A 19,902-nucleotide genomic window follows, 5' to 3' on the forward strand; every position below is an offset into this window, starting at 1 on the left:
ATCTTTACAATTTGGTAATGCGTAAGGTTGGAAGAGCACTTGGGTTGTCCCTGGCTCTGAGTTCAGAAGTGTTGCGAAATGATAAGGGGATAGGGCTAATTGTCTATTATCAAGAAAAGCATCTAAAATTGCAATGCTAAAAGAGATGCAAAGAATTCATATTTGTCTTTGGAATTTAGAAGTCAAACTAATGATAAAGGCACAACCGTTGGTGTTCCCGAGAGCCAGTGAACTATATTTCAGCAAAGCCATAATTAATATAAGATATTTCAATCTGGAAGGCGGTCAAGAGATAGTTCGTGGAATCCTTATTATTACATTTAATGTGCATAAGTGTATGCTAACACAATTCATTTCAACTCTATCCAATCACAGGAGATGACAATGTTGTAAATGCCTTTAAGCCTTTCATGACTAGCACAACTTGGTTCATGGTTGGTGGCACTACTGGATGCTAGAAGAAACACCACAAGGCTTATATTAGACTAAATACATCATGGGCACAAAGTAAAACTCAACTAGTCTTGCAAGATCTGATTGAGTCATGCGCCACATACTCACCCGATTAGAGCACGTCCTCACTTTATACATAAGTAATGGCTTAAATGAGGTACGTTGAAATAATATTTTCTAGTTTATTTTTATGAAGTTACACTTAGTAAAGTATATTTTGATATTTAGTAATCATAATTATAATAGTTGCAGTTGGCATTAACAATTAATAGGATTGTTAAGAAATATAATACATTCTACATGAGAGATTAGTATTTTTTGTGTTATGTCTAGTAAGTATTTATCTATTTCCTTGTGAATATGTACTTAAGTGAATATTAATTGGGAAATAGTTAAGGAATATATTTAATATTTAAATGGGGAAATAATATATTGAAAGCATAGATCAAAATATATATATTGAATATATGTCTATATTTAAATGTTTATTAGATCTATATTAAAAATTATATAAAGATTATTATGTTATAAATATATAATTAGATCATTATGAATTTTTATTTTATAAATGTTAATTATTTTCTCGCGATTGTAGATTATTTATAATGTTAATTGTGATATAATTATGTTATAGGCATCCTAACTAATGTTGACACTCTTATATATGTTATAAGAGTGTTTTGTCTTGATTTTTTGACTTGAGAATGATTCTATAAGGAAAAGAGGTAGGTATTCTTGTAGTGGAAACATGTATAGGTATTCTTGTAGCGGAAACATGTATTCTGAAAAGTACGATCTCCTTAAAAGGAAATCCCTACTACATATCAAAGTGAAATGTGAGAAATATTCTACAAAGAAACTAAAAGGATTATTCATGGTAGCAAAACTTCATTACATCCATATCTGAGGCACATTTACAAAGAAAATATAAAGAGGCGTGATCTTTTAAAGAATATATAGTAAAAGAAAAACAGGGAGATTAAGATTCACCGGTAGCCTAACATCTCATTAGAGACAACCTTGAAAGGGAGGGAGTAAACCACATTGTGTTGGACTCATCAATGATAGGAATACATAGATTGTAAGATGGCACAATCATCAAGATATTGGTATACTATGGACAAGTTTGAGAAAATGGAAGGACATGTTTGATTCTAATGTTAAGCTAAATGAATGTTTGGGCCTTAAATGATCAAACGAGCAAGTTAGAAAGGAATTGTCATATTTAACTCTAAATCGTTCAACGATATAAGAATGAGTGAAAATTTCACATTGAGGGGGGAATAAATAGGCAATGTTCCATTCCCACTTGAACCTTATTTAGAGAGGAGATGTTCCAATCTCTAAAGACAATTCTTGAATGTTCATGTGTAGATAAGTAATCTTATATTAGTTTAACTCCTTGTACTCTATCCCTTATTTGTAATTCTTGATGTACTATATGAGCTATTTCTCTTCATCTTTTCTTTTTGTATCTAAAGATGATCTTGCAGGAAAAGTAGGATGGTACATTAGGCATATTGTGCAGACTCAATATTATGAAGTAACTCCAAAGAAGTTGTGATCTAGAATTCATTAGTCTTATGATGATAAAGATGGATAAAGTGAGGATCTTGAAGCAAATATCCATGATGATCAAGGTTTTGAGTATTCTTCTTTATTAAGAGGGAGTTTGAGATTTCTAGGCAACATTGGAGCTTGGATTATTTATAATTAGAGGGAGTCTGGAAATACATGGGTGTGACTTCATGATTTTGATGGGGCTACCTCCATATACATAATGAGGAAGTATTCACTTATCACCTGAAGGTCGAAAAGATTAGAATATTCAAAGGGAGTTCAAAAATTTTTATAAGTAACAAAATGATTTTAATGGGCCTACACCTTGTGAACATCATAAGAAAATGAAAAGATCCTTAAATAACTTGCATGATCATATTCTAGATACCGAGTATGTAAAATTGTTCGATGATATAAGAGTTGGAATTTCACATTGTGGAGGGTAAATATAATAAAGAATGTTCGAATTCCCACTTGAAACCTTCCTTAGAAAGGAGAGTTAATGATTTGACGTTTATGGATTGTCATAGGAAGATAAGTAATTCTTACTCTTGAATATTACAGTTATCTACTTACTAAAGTCTCTCTCTTCTTGGTTATAAACTTATACCTACTATAAGAGTTAATTGCATTGATCCTTTCCTTTATATCCTTGCAGAAAAATAAACTTGGTACATCTGCTACCAAGATTATTGTGCAGGAAGTGAACATTTTTTTTATGATTAAGAGTATGAAGACAGAATCTGACATTGCTTCAGATTAAGAGGGAGCGAATAGTGAACATGATTCTGCCAAAATTTTATTCAGAGGGAGTAGACCATATCACTTCAAAGGTAAAATTGATATGATTAATGTTATTCTTTCTTATGTACTTATTGACTAACATCATATGGTTGATGATTATATGCATCCAGTGATAAATCTACTTTTGTAGAAAATGTTCCATGACTTAATGTCATGTGACCTTGTGATATGTATCCTAAGGATGATACTGGTGCACTTAGCACAAGGATGAGTTATATCATTTAGTTGATATCGAGGTACACTCACATCATTTTGTTGCATCATATTCATGAATATATATAAAATTTGCTTGCAAGCTTGTTTTGTGAAAAGTGATGACTTTTCTTGTGAAAGGTGATGACCTTTCGTGTGTTCTGATCCTATTATAAAGTGATGACTTTATTTTAGTTGATTTGTCTTCAAACAATGATTAAATTTGGTGTTATCTTTGTTCTTTGGGCCAAATTTTGCCAGACACATTGATAACCTTCATGGGTCTTTTGGGCAATAGCCGGACACCATGAAAACCCATTGTTTTGAAAGTATGGATTATCCTTGTTCTTTGGGCTGGATTTTTCTAAACACATTGATAACCTTCATGGGTCTTTTTGGGCAATAGCCAGACACCATGAAAATCTAATGTCCCCTCTTTAGTTCAACATGGCATTGATCATGGATTTGCCTATTCCAGACTCTCGTAGGCAAATGGTGTGGAGAGAGAGTCAATTCTGCGGATCAGATGGTCATATCTTGCTCTTGAAGAAGTGTTAAGAGGTTATATTTTATTATTATGTGTTATTGGGACCTACATGTTATAATTTTAAGTTGAGTTGCACTTTTTATTTTATAAAATTACTTTATTATAAAAAGTGTATTATAATGAGATTTTATAAGGGATGTTTCTAGAAGTTCTAGCAACTTCTTAGAAAAGTGAATAAATAGAGGGCTGGGCCTCTCATTTGGACATGCTTGGATTTGAGATTTCTTCTACTTCTTCCATTGTGGAGCAAATTTGTAGTCTCTTGGGTCTGCAAATTATTATTTGATCTTTGGGAACGAATCATTCCCTTGGATTGGCGACTTTGAGGGTGTGAAATATCACCTGAATTGTTGCATTTGAGGAGTTGGTAATGCAGCCATCTCATTTGGACTTCATTGAGATTCAATTATAAGGGTTTACTTTGGTTGGAATAAGGGTTTCAGTTGTGCCCTAGCATTTGTGGATTGATTAATAGGGTTTGAAGACACAGTTGTGCATTATTTTCAGACTGCCAGTCCAGGGTTTAGACCCACGTTTTTGCTCATAACTCCTAATTGGCTTGACGGATGAATTTCATATTTTAGGGGGTTATTCAGCAACCCTAGGCGCCCAGATTTATTGCTTTTGGAGTGACAAAAAACGCTGCAATATTTTTATCTAGCAACCGTACCAAGCCGTACCTATACGGCCCTGTCAGTTGGGCAGCAGCAGCAATTTTGTGAGTCGGTTTGGGGCAGATTGTGAGGTCTTCGTGTGGCATTAATCTAGCATTCATATCCGGCAAAATTGGAGCTATTCCAGGTGCACAAAATATTGATTGCCAAAATATTGCATGTTAAGGATTAGAACAGTCAGCACTGTCATTGCATAAATAGTTATTTCCAGTCATTAATAACTGTTGTAAAAGTTTCGTCATTTGCATTCCAAATCTGAACTGGGTTATTGTTCATGTCATAACATTGCATTGTCAAGAGCTTGATGTATTAGAAGTGCATAGTTGTGACAGTCTCTCATTGTAATCAGTTCTATTTGCTGTCATAAAATCAGAATTGCATTGGACTTCATATTTGAGTTTCATATTGTCATCAATCTCTTAGATTGGTAGTGTTATAATCTGGAATTGTTGTTCATACATTATTGGCATCATATATTGAAGTTTCGTTGTACAACAATTAGTAATATTGCAGCCTTATTCAGTTACATGCCAACTGTTTGACAAAATTCCTAAGTCCAGTTTGAGGGTTTCAGTGGCCTTTATAGTAAGGGTCATTACAGTGGTATCAGAGCTATAAGTCCTGCCATCTTGTGGAAGTCTTGTAGGGAATTTGGAACAGCTGGATAGAAGGGAAAGTGTTTGACGAAATGTCAAAACACTAAAATTAGAACATTTATGACCATGCGACAGAGGCTTTATAATTTCCGCAATACCAAAGCAAGACAAGATAGGATTTCAGACCTGCCGAGCGAACAGTCTAGCTCATCTGTACAGGTGGACATAGAATCCAGTCATACAGACACAGGGGAGGTATTCTTTGATGAAGACTACGACTACAATATGGATAGAGGCGGGAATGCCGGTCCAGATCAGCAAGAGGAAAGATTTTTACAGTTATTAGACACCTTGGCACAGGGACATCGATTAGCCGAACAAAGAGCACAGGAACAGAATCAGAGAATGGAGCTTATGATGCAGATGATGGCTCGTCAAATGGGGTTGAACGCTAACATAGGTGGAGGAAATAATCAGAATGGTAACAATCAGAATGGGAATAATCAGGGTGGGATACATAATGGAGGCGAACAAATTGGGAACAATTTCGGTCATGCACCCCAGCAAGCTAGGATAGTGAGTTCGAGACCTATGATTCCCACGTTCCTTCCTAGAGCTCCAGAGCAGCCAGTACCAGAACCCCAGATCACTGACATACAAGATCAGCTGAGGAGAGATTGGGAAGCAGGAGGTCCAAATTTTACAGCTGCAATCACCTTTAGAGAGTATATGGATGTGCAGATGAAGCATATGCCCCATGGACATGATAGGACTCAGAGCTATGAGCTACGAAAGAAAGTAGGGAAACTTCAATTACCATATTATGATGGCTCGGGGAAGTCTACAGCAAGAGCTTGGGTTCAAAAACTTGACACATACTTTCAATTGAACCCTGTGTCTGAGGAAGAAGCTATTAAGTATGCAGCAATTCACTTGGATGGGTTAGCACACGAGTGGTGACATCATGGTATGATCACTATGGGTCATGCACACATTGCCTCATATGTGGAGTTTACGGAGAGACTGATTGAACGTTTTGATAAGGATCCAGAACTCCATTTCAAGGAGTTAGCTCAGCTTAAACAACGGGGATCATTGGAAACATACATTTCAGAGTTTCAGAAACTTGCAGTGTTAGTAACAGATGTATCTGAATGGAGGCTATTGGTTTTATTTATGGATGGGCTAGTTGATCCGGTGAGAGGGTGGATTAAAGCTCTCAACCCTCCCACTTTGCAGGAAGCCATTAAGAAAGCTCATGACATGGATTCCTCTTCAGCTTCTAAAAATAAATTCCAGGCAAAGAGTTTCCCTTCAGGAAAAGTAGGGACAGGAAACCCTTTCATAGAGAGGCACAGCTACCTAAGGAGGAAAGTAAGAGGTTGGATAAGCAGACACTTAATGACTTGCATAGGAAGAAGCTATGCTTCTATTGCAAAGGCCCGTATGAGTATGGCCATGTCTATCCTATGAGGCCAAAAGGGAAGGCCAACCGAGCAATGTGGGCTTATTACGAAAGCTCAGATTCAGATAGTTCAGAACATCATGATGAGGATCCTAATGAAGCAGAGGGAGAGCAGGAGATAGACAGTGCAGGGCAACAGCAAGGAACAGAGCTACATTTACAGGAAGCACGACTGTCTAGTATCCAGAGAGAGGGATCTTTCAGACTTCGGGGAGTTTTGGCTGGGCAGAAGGTTATTACATTATTGGACACAGGTGCCACACATAATTTCATTGATGCACGATTCGTGGAGAAGCGTGGACTCATTACTGAGGAGTTCGTGGGACTAAGAGTCAAGGTAGTTGATGGATACACTCTTCGTTGTGACAGGATAGTACGAGACCTACCTTTGCGCCTAAACAACTATGAGTTCAAGGCGGACTATCATGTGGTCAACATGGGTGACATGGATATAATACTTGGAATGCAGTGGCTACATTCATTGAAGGTGGTTACCCTGAGACTAGAGGATATGGAGATACAATTCGAAGTGAATGGTAGGACTCATGTGCTTAAGGCTATCCGTAATGGAGACATCAGGACTATCTCATTTAGGCGGCTGGAGAGATTAACTAGGCATAATGATATAGAGTGGGCAGCAGTTTGTACTTTGACACCTACACAGGAGGAGCAACATAAGACGGAATATCATCCTGATATTCAGAAATTCAGGATTAAGTACGAAAAGGTATTCAGTGAGATTCCACCAGGCAGGCCACCGGACAGAGGCATTGAGCATGTTATTGAGCTGGAGGAAGGTGCTAAGCCTATCATGATCACACCATATCGACACCCAAAGCGACTCAAGGATGAGATCGAAAGGACCATCGAGGAGTTGCTAGCTATGGGGCACATCCGACCAAGTAAGTCACCTTTTGCAGCTTCTGTTGTTTTGGTAAAAAAGAAGGATGGAACTCTTCGGATGTGTGTTGATTACAGGGAATTAAATAAGAGAACCATTAAGAACAGGTATCCCATTCCTCGCATTGATGAGTTGATAGATGAATTGCATGGGGCTTGTTATTTCACGAAAATTGATTTGAGAACAGGATATCACCAGATCAGAGTCCATGAACAGGATATTGAGAAAACTGCTTTCAGATGTCATTGTGGGCACTTTGAGTTTGTAGTCATGCCTTTCGGTCTGACCAATGCACCTGCCACTTTCCAATCCACTATGAACAAAGTTTTCCACCATCAGTTGAGGAAATTCGTGCTGGTGTTTTTTGATGACATTTTGATCTATAGCCGATCATGGCAGGAGCATCTAGAGCATTTGGAGACAGTGTTGAGCATTTTACAGAAGGAGTCCTTGTATGCAAACGAGTCCAAATGTGACTTAGGGATGACCGAGCTGTTATATTTGGGACACATTATTAGTGCAGATGGAGTGCGGATGGATCCTGACAAGATTCGCGCTATTGTTGATTGGCCTCCACTAGAGAACCTTACACAGTTGAGGGGGTTCCTTGGTTTATGTGGTTTCTATCGCAGGTTTGTCAGTGGCTACTCACGACATGCAGCTCCCATGACAGATCTACTGAAAAAAGGGGAATTTGTGTGGACTCAGAAGGCACAGGACTGTTTTATGAGATTTAAGGAGATAATGACTACGTGCCCAGTTCTAGCATTCCCTGATTTCACGAAGCCATTTGAGCTTCAATGTGATGCATCTGGAGAGGGAGTAGGTGCTGTACTTATGCAGAATAAGCACCCCATAGCTTATGAGAGCAGGAAGCTCAGAGGCCCCGAGTGTTCATTCAGTATATATGATAAGGAGATGTTGGCCATCATGCATGCTTTGGTCAAATTCAGACAATATCTTGTGGGTAGCAAGTTTTTTATTAAAACTAATCATAACAGTTTGAGGCATTTCTTGGGACAGCGGGACCTGAATGATTGCCAGCAAAAGTGGGTAAGTAAGTTGCAGGCATATGATTTTGACATCTCATATGTCAAGGGAACTCAGAATGTTGTTGCAGATGCTCTATCTTGAAGGCCACACCTCACTCTTATGGTTCAAATATCAGAGGATTGGCGACACTTGATTATAGCAGAGTATGCCAGGGATACATGGGCCTCCGATATAGTGGAGGGAACAGTGATTGATACCAGATACACACTTGTAGATGATTTAATCATTTACAAGAATAGGATTTACCTAGTCCCAGGATCGAAGGTTAAGCAACTGATTTTGAGAGCATTTCACGACTCACCGATAGCAGGCCATCCCGGGTACTTCAAGACTTACAGGTCAGTTCGAGAGCGGTTCACTTGGAAGGGGCTGAAAGCTGATGTTTTGCAGTACGTTCGAGAGTGTCTTGTTTGCCAGCAAAACAAACAAGAACACACCTATCCGGCAGGGTTCCTACAGCCACTTCCGATCCCTGACAGGAAGTAGGAGTGCATCTCCATAGACTTTATCACAGGTTTTCCCAAGGTACAAGGACGGGATTGTATTTATGTGGTGGTAGATAGATTAACAAAATATGCTCATTTCTTTCCTATCACCACTACCCACTCAGCAGCTCAGGTGGCAGAGGTTTTCTTTCGAGAGGTTTTCAGATTGCACGGATTGCCTCGGAACATTATGAGTGACAGGGATAGCCGTTTCATGAGTCATTTTTGGCAGGAGGTATTCCGGTTATGTGGCACGGAGCTTACACCCAGCACTAGCTATCACCCACAAACCGATGGTCAAATGGAGATTGTGAACAAATGGGTGGAAGGGTATTTAAGGAATTATGTGGCAGCTCAGCAGCAAGCTTGGGTCAGATGGATATATCTCTGCAAGTATTGTTACAATACTACATATCACATCACTATACAGATGACACCCTTCATGGCACTTTACGGTTATGAAGCACCTAGTTTCTTGGATTTGTTGTTGGGCGACAACCGGGTACCCAGTGCAGGAGAATTATTACAGGAGAGTAAGGATATAGTTGCTACTCTCAAAGATAATATTGCGAGAGCTCAAAACCAGTAGAAGCAGGTGGATGATATGGTTTACCTCATGTTGCAGCCATACAGGCAATCTACTCATAAGAAGAGTGGTGCAGAGAAACTCAAGCCACGCTATTACGGACCATTCAGGGTTATCAGGCGAGTTGGTGAGGTGGCTTATGAGTTGGAGCTTCCGGCAGACAGCAGGGTGCACAATGTGTTTCATGTGTCCCGCCTCAAGAAGGCGTTGGGTCAGAATGTGGTGCCTTCCGCAGTATTACCTCCTTTAGACGATGAGGGAAAATTGATTTTAGTGCCAGAATCCATCCTGGAGAGCAGAGAAAAGCAGCTTCGCAGAAGAGTGATCAGAGAATACTTGGTTAAGTGGAAAGATCTACCTGTCGAGGATGCAACTTGGGAGGGGGAAGCTATTTTGCAGCACCCGGCGTTGAGATTGCTTGAGGCCAAGCAATTTCAGGAGGGGCGGACTGTAATGTCCCCTCTTTAGTTCACATGGCATTGATCATGGATTTGCCTATTCCAGACTCTCGTAGGCAAATGGTGTGGAGAGAGAGTCAATTCTGCGGATCAGATGGTCATATCTTGCTCTTGAAGAAGTGTTAAGAGGTTATATTTTATTATTATGTGTTATTGGGGCCTACATGTTATAATTTTAAGTTGAGTTGCACTTTTTATTTTATAAAATTACTTTATTATAAAAAGTGTATTATAATGAGATTTTATAAGGGATGTTTCTAGAAGTTCTAGCAACTTCTTAGAAAAGTGAATAAATAGAGGGCTGGGCCTCTCATTTGGACATGCTTGGATTTGAGATTTCTTCTACTTCTTCCATTGTGGAGCAAATTTGTAGTCTCTTGGGTCTGCAAATTATTATTTGATCTTTGGGAACGAATCATTCCCTTGGATTGGCGACTTTGAGGGTGTGAAATATCACCTGAATTGTTGCATTTGAGGAGTTGGTAATGTAGCCATCTCATTTGGACTTCATTGAGATTCAGTTATAAGGGTTTACTTTGGTTGGAATAAGGGTTTCAGTTGTGCCCTAGCATTTGTGGATTGATTAACAGGGTTTGAAGACACAGTTGTGCATTATTTTCAGACTGCCAGTCCAGGGTTTGGACCCACGTTTTTGCTCATAACTCCTAATTGGCTTGACGGATGAATTTCATATTTTAGGGGGTTATTCAGCAACCCTAGGCGCCCAGATTTATTGCTTTTGGAGTGACAAAAAATGCTGCAATATTTTTATCTAGCAGCCGTACCAGGCCGTACCTGTACGGCCCTGTCAGTTGGGCAGCAGCAGCAATTTTGTGAGTCGGTTTGGGGCAGATTGTGAGGTCTTCATGTGGCATTAATCCAGCATTCATATCCGGCAAAATTGGAGCTATTCCAGTCCAGTTTGAGGGTTTCAGTGGCCTTTATAGTAAGGGTTAGTACAGAAAATCTATTATGTTTTCCTTTTTCTCTCTCTTAGTTTAAAACATAATGATGATTACACCTTATTGTGCAAGTTAAACTTGTTTCAATTTCCCTTGCTAAAGAGGGAGTGTTAAGAAGTTAGCTTGTGTGAAATTGAATCTATATTGTTTATGTCTATCCTCAAGTTAATATTACATAACTGATTCATTAATTGTATATATATATATGTATATATATATATATATATATATATATATATATAATATTTTATATATATACATATATATATATATATATATATATATATATATATGTTTTTTTATTATTATATATATAATATTATACATATACATATATACTTAAGATTATATTAAGAATCTACGTAATGTAATCAGTTTGTATGTAATCAAATTGCCAATAGCACATTATGTTAAATTGTAGTTCAGTCAGATTGATATAATCATGAGATTCATTATAAATGGTAAATCATCATTAGCTATATATTCTTTATACATACATATTATTATATATAATATATATTACATATTATATTATATATATAATAATTTATATATATATTATACATATGGCTAGTTATATTAAATATATTAACCAATGATGATTATCTATAGAGACATGTCTCCTCATATTTATATGAGAAGCAAATCTGCAACTGGAATATATCAATAACAATGGCAATGTTATTACATTTGCAGAGATCCTAAAACTAACAATTTTATGCTTTTATTATATTGTTTCCTTAATAGCTCATGCAGGTCCCACAGATGTATCCTTTTTCAAGTCACTAGGTCCTCCACCCATCTGCCTAGTGATGGTGATGCTCCTGTGCCTAATTCTTTTCTGACAATGCTTCCACCCCTTCGACGTGTTTCCTGCAAGGAAGTTCTCCGCAATTAAATTAGATTATCATAATAAATTATTTGATCATAATTAATCACAACAGTTAACCATCTTCTCAATTCCATGAATTCGTGACAAATGATCAACTAACTTGTTATCTTCATTTTGAAATTACAATGACTAACCATCTTACCATTTCACAAGATTATAACCAAATTAACTGTCAACTGACTTCATGTGAACCTCAATGGCTATATTTTTAATTAGGTCAGAAATTGGGATGTAACATGTACGGTCATCATTTTGTTTGCATTTCATGGTTTTTGAGACTTACTTTCAAGTCTTTTATACTACGAAACATACAATGGAGAAAACAATGGAGAAATGGAACATTACAATGGTATCTTAGTAATTGCCTTTGAGTCAAAATCCCCTTCGGGAAGTCATTGGCTTCGGATCGAGATATCTTTCGATTGAGTTCCTCTTCTGGTCAAGATCCCCTTCGCACTGAGTCCCCCTTCGGACTAAGATTCCCTTTGCATCGAGTTTCCCTTCGGATTGAGTTTCCCCTTGGATCAATTTGCCCTTCAGGTCAAGATTCCCTTCAGAATGAGATCCCCTTTGGATAGAGGTCCCCTTCGGATTGAGATTGCCTCCGGATAAAAATTCCCTTTGGGTTGAGATTGCCTCCGAACAGAGATCCCCTTTGGAACAAGATTCTGTTTTGGCCGAGATTGCCTTCGGGCCGAGATTGCTTTTAGGCTGAGTTCATGTTTGGGATATTACATTGCAATTAGACTATCACTTGATTGTACAATCTAACAAGCATAAGAAACTTACGTGATCTCTCCTTCACTACGTCCCTACCCCCCTTACACAAACACTCTCACTAATACCAATAGTTCTTCTTCCTAGTTCCTAACAATTTTCCAAGCCTATATATTTCTCGAACATTTTTGGAAAAAAAAAGATGATTACAAAGAGGAAATTCAGAGGTTGCACAATAAACTTGCAATCGAATTGTAACAGCATCCTTGGAAACTAAAATTGTTAATTCAACCACTGACATAAGAGATATGTGGGAAACAAGTTAACAACAATGAGAGCTATGTTTGTGGTGCTAATACATTTTCCAAAAGACCAAACAGAATGATGTTAAATTCCATTAAGTGCCAATCTTCTTAGGGAATCTAAACCTTGGATATTTCGCTCATTTTTTGTATGGTATTTTTTGTAGCTTTCAATCTAATCTCTCCACATGGCATTGCAAATTATTTATGTAAAATCCATAAGTAGACAGTGCAGCAGATGCACCAGATTTCCAAAACATACCACAATACGCAAGGCATGGAGATCATCGTCTCTATCAATTAGGGCCAAAAGTACAATGTCCACTGGCAATAGTTCATGAGTCCACATGAAAAAAGCCAAACTTGCACTAGATTTCAACAGCAGCTCCTGAAAACAGTTTAAAAAATCCATAATCAACATTAATTTAATGAGTGAGACGTGTAAAAATATCACCTAGTTATCTTATACGAAAACGGAAAACAGTGTCTTGCATGGTAATGAATTGAAAATCAACATAGGTAAAAGTATTCTGGGAAAACAATGATACAATACCTGTAAAGTATAGCCACGTTGTAATTGCAACTGTATGTGATGGAGAAGGACATCCACCATTGTATATATGTTGGATGTAACTTCTTCTGGAGATAGTTCCTTCAAAACTCGCCCCTATAAGTCAAATGCTAGATTAGAGTCAATGTTATAGCATTGGTAACTTGACAGACTTACCAATTACCAAAAGTGGCAAGAATGTTGAGTTGGCAACAAAATGCGAAATGACTGACGCAAAACTCAATCAACTTACAAGGTTTGCAGTGTTAATGGCCTCTGGGTGTCCGTCCATAATAATCCAGGCCCCAGCACAAAGGTATTGTCGATGTTGAGGGAAACTGTGGTTAATGTATGTGACAACATAGGTAGGATCAGCAGAAGGCAAAAGCAGTTGTGTGCACTGGTTAATAACTGTATTTTCTGCCTGCAAAAGTAACACATACATTATTTATGAGAAGCTAATCAAATGACAATTCTTATACCAGTAGACAAAAAAGAAAACGACTTGTTATTTTTGGTTTTACTAGTGATGATAAGTTATAACGATGCCCTCTGAAATCAATAAACTTAAACGCAAACATCTGACACTTTGATAACATAATTCCTAATGGTTAACAAAAATTCATTCAACAATTTACTCCAACTATTAGCTAGATATCAGCTAAACTGTCAAAGATACAAACATAATTTCCTCACTAAATAGAAGAGGTTTTCAATAGTTCATGGTGCAACAGAGAATGTAAGGATTTTTAATTTCACAAACCATCCACAAAATTATAAGAAAATTTTGGGTCTAGCCCAGTACGAGTCTCACTTGTACATATTGTAGTCAGTTATTTTGGTTTTTTATTAACCAAGCAATAAGTAATATACAATTAATAACTGTCCAGTCAGCCTAAACTTTCAAATAAATTATGTCTATGGAAAAAATATATTTGTTGATGGTTGTAAATTTTCACTGCCCATTAGTTTCTGTTTTATGCATACTAAAAAATCAACCAGCATATCTAAATGATCAGGGATTTTAAAACTTCTAAGATATAGTTTTCCAAGTTGAAGGGTTCTATGCGAAATTCTACAATCAACTGATAGGCAAACAAATTATTGCTTTGTTTGTGGTTAATTTTGTATTCACTATAAAACAAAGAAAAACACCCAGCAAGAAATGTGACACAACTTTGACATAGATTATTATAACTTTACTCAACCATTTACTATGATAATCCAATTTATTGAAAGGAAGCAAAATAAGTGGAATTAGCTTCTTATTCTGATATAATATGGAAAAATGTGAAAATTGTTATAACTTCAAATAGTTAAGAGTTACAGTTTGAGATGCACATTTTAAGAAACAAAAAAAAATAATATCAGCACAGATAAAAGCCCACAATACACGATTTACATCGGGGCAACCCCTTTGGGGACAGGAACCCTCCACTCCAAAAGCCTGCTCAATGTGTTACGGTAAAAAAATCTGATTATAAACACTTACAAAGCAAGTTTTTTACAAAAGTGATGTCAATGCTTTAGTTTAAAATTATTGTCACAACCAAAACCATTCCAATAATTAAGAATAAAATAAAACTTTCATTAACAAATAGTGAAACTGAAAAAAAACCAACTTTTGTTTTCCTAGGAGCATGAAAAAAACTACAGGTAACATCCCGATTTAGTTACTAAGCTACTTTTCACATTAAGCTGAAAATTAACTTTCTCAATTACTTTCAAGGAATTTTTTAAAAGAAAAATATATTGCTTTAACAAAATAAACTAACTGTTTACCGCATAGATTAATGGATTAAGGAATACAGATAATGAACAAGAACAGTAACAGCAGTACTTCCTTTTATTATTCGCATATGCCAAGAGATTACATAACTGATGATAAGATGGTTTACAATGATCCCAGACGGGGCATAAATACTTCCCGCTGAACCTTCCCGAAGGGGATCCGTTGGCTACATAGTAATCCTAATCTACCCGTCGGTTACAAAATTCTTTACCGGCAACATGAACCCATCGGCTACATAGTTTCTACCACAACATCATCCCCCCCAAAAGAAAAGTCGTCTCCTGGCGACTTCAAAACAAACAAAAACAGGAGACCACAAAATACAATAGGAAAAGACTATACACCAAAGAGAAGATTGGGATCCTGAAGAATGCGGCTGTCGGCACAACTCATAGAGTTGTTCCGTCCGGATGCTCAAATCCTTCTAAATCTATGTATTAACCTCTATGGCTTCCTTCAAGAGAAGCGTTGCATCCATAGCCTGGGTCTTTGCCAACTGTAATTCCTGCTCTGCCTCTTCCTATCCCACAATAGTGTTGCATGCTCAGCTGCCCACGCCACCTGTTGGTTGGCCAAATCTGCATTTACCTTTTCCCTAGCCTCCTCTACTGCCAGAGACCTCTCCGCTGCGACCTTGTCTCTTGCCCTGTCCGCCTATGAGCATAGTAGACTTCCTTGTACAATCCTACTATCTCGTGCACCAACTTCTCCATGGAAGTGTTGCACAGACCCAACTCTGGCTCGATGGCCCAATCCACCAACATCTCCGGTGTCTCAACTATTGACCATCCTCTATCCTCAAAACATGAACGGAACCGCTACGAACAAATCCCTTTGATATAAGCTCGAACCAAATGCCACTCTCTCCACCAAGTCATAGCCTGCAATGCCACATTAGGTCCCTTCTGTAGCATAGCCCGCATAGCCTTGAGGTAATCTCTGCATCTGTCCTCATCCGACCCATAATCCTCCTTTGGCACATCGTCCATGGTCCATTCCCCATCACTGTTCATCTCTGCTATCGCCGCTGTTACCATGTCCACATTTGGTGCCGCCTCCTCCTTCCTGGGTGCACCCTCCAACTGTGGAACCGCCACCTCCTGTGGCTCTGATACGACTGCTGGTCCTGTAGGGACTCCTCCATGACTGGGGGACTGAATGGACGGTCCAACCTCGGCAAGAATGAGCCAAAACTGCTGCCTCAGAAATTTACTCACTCTATCTATCACTTATATTCTCTCAGGCTGTTTTGACTATGCCTCCATCAATAAAGAAGATGAAATGGTGAACACAGCATCTGAACCCATCACATCCAAACAAACCTAGGGTTTGGACTGTGGTACTGGCAACCCTATCAACTCTGGCTTTGCTGGTGCAACAGGGTCTAGCATACAATCTTAGGAAGGCAAGCCCTTAGTTAAAGCAATAGGTGACACAACATCTGCCGCAGCCATGCAGAAAGCAACATCTGGAGTGGTTGTCGGTGCAACATCTGTCAGCCGTGGGACACCATCTGCCACTGCCGGTGGAACATTTGCTACTGTCCGTGGGACCACATCTGCTACTGCCGGTGGGGTCATGACAACCAGTGCATGCCACTGACCGAACAACGGAATGTGTGAAGGGACGGACAAGTGCGCCAAAGTTGACAATTGCGACAGGGTGAAAATGTGGACTCACTAACTATTGGTTTGTTGCCAACTTCCACAAAAGTACTCTCTTCCTCGTACTCATCCCCACTACCCTCCGAAGTCTCCTCCCGTCCACTATCGGTGTCCCCGTGAGCCTACAATCCTCAAAATACCTTCTTCTACCCCGCTATTGTCCCACCCGTGTCCAAATGTTTCCAATAAAATATTGGAGGCTCTCCTTGTGCCAACTTTCCCCGCGGTGGAGCCTCAAAATCATCCATTGGTATCTGATTAATTGTTGCCTCCAGAAACAAGCCAATTGCATGGTGTGGCATAAAGAATGTGTGGTGCCGGAATGTCATGAACTCCTCCATCCTGTCGGCAAGAACTATAGCCCAATCATACATTGTGTCGTTCATGATGCCATTCATGAATACAATCCATGGCAATGCTATATCTGAAGCCCGAGTTGCCCCTGTCAACTTGCTCTTGATAATGTCCATAATGCACCTCCAGTGGCCTTCTCGAATAAGATCTCGCCGAAGCCCTCTGCATTTAGACCCTTTTATCACTGACCCATCTCCTCAGGCATAAGATTGCGGCCCACTAATCGTATCCAATGTTCTTTCCGTTCCTGAGAGAGCCTTTGATTCTTGATTTCCCCCTTCCGACCTCCAGGACCAAGGATGCCAAAAACCCTAGTGAAATCCCTAGGCTTAAAAGAAACCGTCATCCGATGCTTTTTGTACAAAAATGTGTTGGTTCTGCTGTGCCGATTATATGCTTTGATCATGGTGCGCAAAACTGATTCAAATAAGCAAATGGAAAACACTGGAAGCTGGATGGCCTAGTGCACTTGTGCTCGTATCAAAATCTGCTTAATTACCTCTATATCCAAAGTCTCCTGCCACCATTTCCGGCATTCGCTGCCATTGAGCCCTTCAAATTGAACAGTAAGATGTGTGAGTTCTACCCTTACTTTCTGTTTCTTGTTGCTAGAAGCGGATGGCCTTGCAACGCGGATACCAGAAGCTAAAACCTTGGCATTCTTTTCCATAATTGACTTCAGCTCGTTCTTCCACTGCTTCCATTTTCTTGCCGATTCCATATAATAACGGTTTCTTTCCTCCTTTTATAATATAGGGCTCCTCCTCCTTTTTGCCTGCGCGACTAAAAGAATGAAGAGCGAGCTAATTAACAATCCGCGGAGAATTAAAAACAATCCGCATACACCATCCGCAGGAGAGAGAAAGCCGTGAGTGAACTTCAATCGCCAAGCTGAAAGGCACCCTTATTTTCAATGAAGATGTCCAATCTATCTTTAAAGTTCACCATTTCTAGAAGTTGTGAATGAAGATGAGTCTCTCTCGGGGTGATATCACCATTCTTATGACCAGATTAATAGTCATTATCTTTCTGTGTGGATCGGCTTCAAGCATTCTACCCAACAATTATCATGCCTTCTGCACGCTTGACAAGGATATGAAAATTGACTTTGGTAAATGAAAACCCTTAGCTCCTCATCTTTTATTTCATCTCATAGAAAGATATGTTGCTACCTGCGGAATAGAAGACTACTATGGAGAAGAAGGTAAAGCCGCAAAAAGTATAGAAGGCATCCGCAGAAGCCAAGGGAAATGCACCAAAGTGAAGAGAAGTTTAAAGCCGTGAGAAAACAACAAAATTCACGAAAGAATATAGGCTTTAAGTCGTGAGCATGAAAAGATATCCGCGGGAGAAGCTTAGCCTGCAGGGAAATGAAAACCATCGAAGGCAATAAAAGACCGCGGGAGAAACAAGGGGTCCGTGGACACAAAGCAACAGGTTCGTGGGAAAACAATAGGTGCCCGCGGGGAAACAAGGCACCCGCGAAAAAGTAAGCAGGACGCGTGGAAAAATAGCTCGCAAAAAGGATGAGGTACCTCGCGGAAAGCAAAGATTAATTATTGCGGAGATAGCTTAGCCGCTAAGACTAAAAACATGTTGTCCGCGAAGAAGTCATCCGCAGGTCAACCCACGAAACATATTGTCCGTGGGGCTTCCCGCGAAAAACCTTGCCCATGGCCAACGTCCATGCTAAGTCTCTCTTTTTCTTTAAAAAACGATTGTATTCTCTCCTCTTTTTTAAAAGAAAAATTCTCTCTTTTTTTCAATTAAAAAAAATAAAAAACCAATATACCTAGTTATCTCTCCAGACTTCGCCAACCATTCGGCAATGGCGAGTTCGGACTTTGTCATTCTGTGACCCCAGGGGTATGTTCCTGGCATGATACATCTTCAACTTTCACCCATTCACTGCCTGAGGCACTTCTTGCCCATCCAAGGTCCACAATTTTATTGCTCCATTGTCGCCTACCTCGCAAATCTGGTATGACCCGACCCATCTAACCTTGAACTTTCCTGGTTTGATTTCATTCCAACCATCATACTTCAATACCAACTGCCACGGCTGGAACCTATTGAGTTTCAGATGCTTATCATGCCACGCCTTACATCTGTGTTGTGTCACCTCCGTGGCCCACTGCGCCAATAATCACGTCTCTCCAAGCTTGTTCAAATTATCCAGCCACTCCCTTAAGCTTTCCATGTCACCTAGCTTATTTTCCAGTGCTATTCTCAGGCTCGGTATCATGCACTCTACTAGTACCACTGCCTCCTGTCTGAACATTAATTGGAACAGTGTGTGCCTGTAATGTCCCCATTTTGGCTGACATCGTTTTGCATGCTGGATCAGTCTATCACGGACTCTCTAGACGAGTGGTTGTGATGAGAGTCATTTTGGCGTTTATTTGGTGATTGGATCGCTCACTATGCTCTTGGAGATATTAATTTATTTATATTTTATCATCACTTTTTTATACAGTGCCTACGTGTTATAATTCTAAGTTGAGTTACACTTTTTTTTTATAAAGTTATTTATTATAAAAGTGCATTATAATAGAATTTTATAATGGATGTTTCTAGAAGTTCTTAGTAACTTCTTAGAAAAGGATGCTTCTAGAAGTCCTTAGTAACTTCTTAGAAAAGTAAATAAATGGAGGGCTTGGCCTCCCATTTGGATATACGGGATTTGATAATTCTACTACATTTTCTCTTGAGCATTTGTAATATCCCTTTTCGAATAATCTACTAAAAACCGAGATATAGACTTGCAAATTTAAAACCGAACAATAAACTGACACTTGATATAAATTTCAGAACTTAAAACAATTTGTAACCCGCAGATTTGCATTCAAATAAACTCAGAAAAGCTTGTTTTATTTCTCCAATAATCAGAAGGAC

General features: G+C 38.9%; 1 protein-coding gene across 3 annotated transcripts in view; it reads right to left on the minus strand.

The window, feature by feature from the left end:
• Window positions 1-19,902, minus strand: part of LOC149564443 (mediator of RNA polymerase II transcription subunit) — a 381,382-nt gene that overhangs the window by 69,971 nt on the left and 291,509 nt on the right. For all 3 annotated transcript variants that reach the window (XM_089817990.1, XM_089817989.1, XM_089817991.1), the window contains exons 13-15: window positions 13,451-13,621; window positions 13,201-13,314; window positions 12,910-13,035 (exon numbers count right to left, since the gene is read on the minus strand). In XM_089817990.1, coding sequence (XP_089674116.1) covers window positions 12,910-13,035; window positions 13,201-13,314; window positions 13,451-13,621 — 411 coding nt within the window. The remainder of the gene's footprint in view (window positions 1-12,909; window positions 13,036-13,200; window positions 13,315-13,450; window positions 13,622-19,902) is intronic.

The sequence above is a fragment of the Cupressus sempervirens genome, chromosome 3 (assembly GCF_028749045.1).
Source record: "Cupressus sempervirens isolate cs-2001-9-10 chromosome 3, ASM2874904v1, whole genome shotgun sequence".
Taxonomy (NCBI): domain Eukaryota; kingdom Viridiplantae; phylum Streptophyta; class Pinopsida; order Cupressales; family Cupressaceae; genus Cupressus; species Cupressus sempervirens.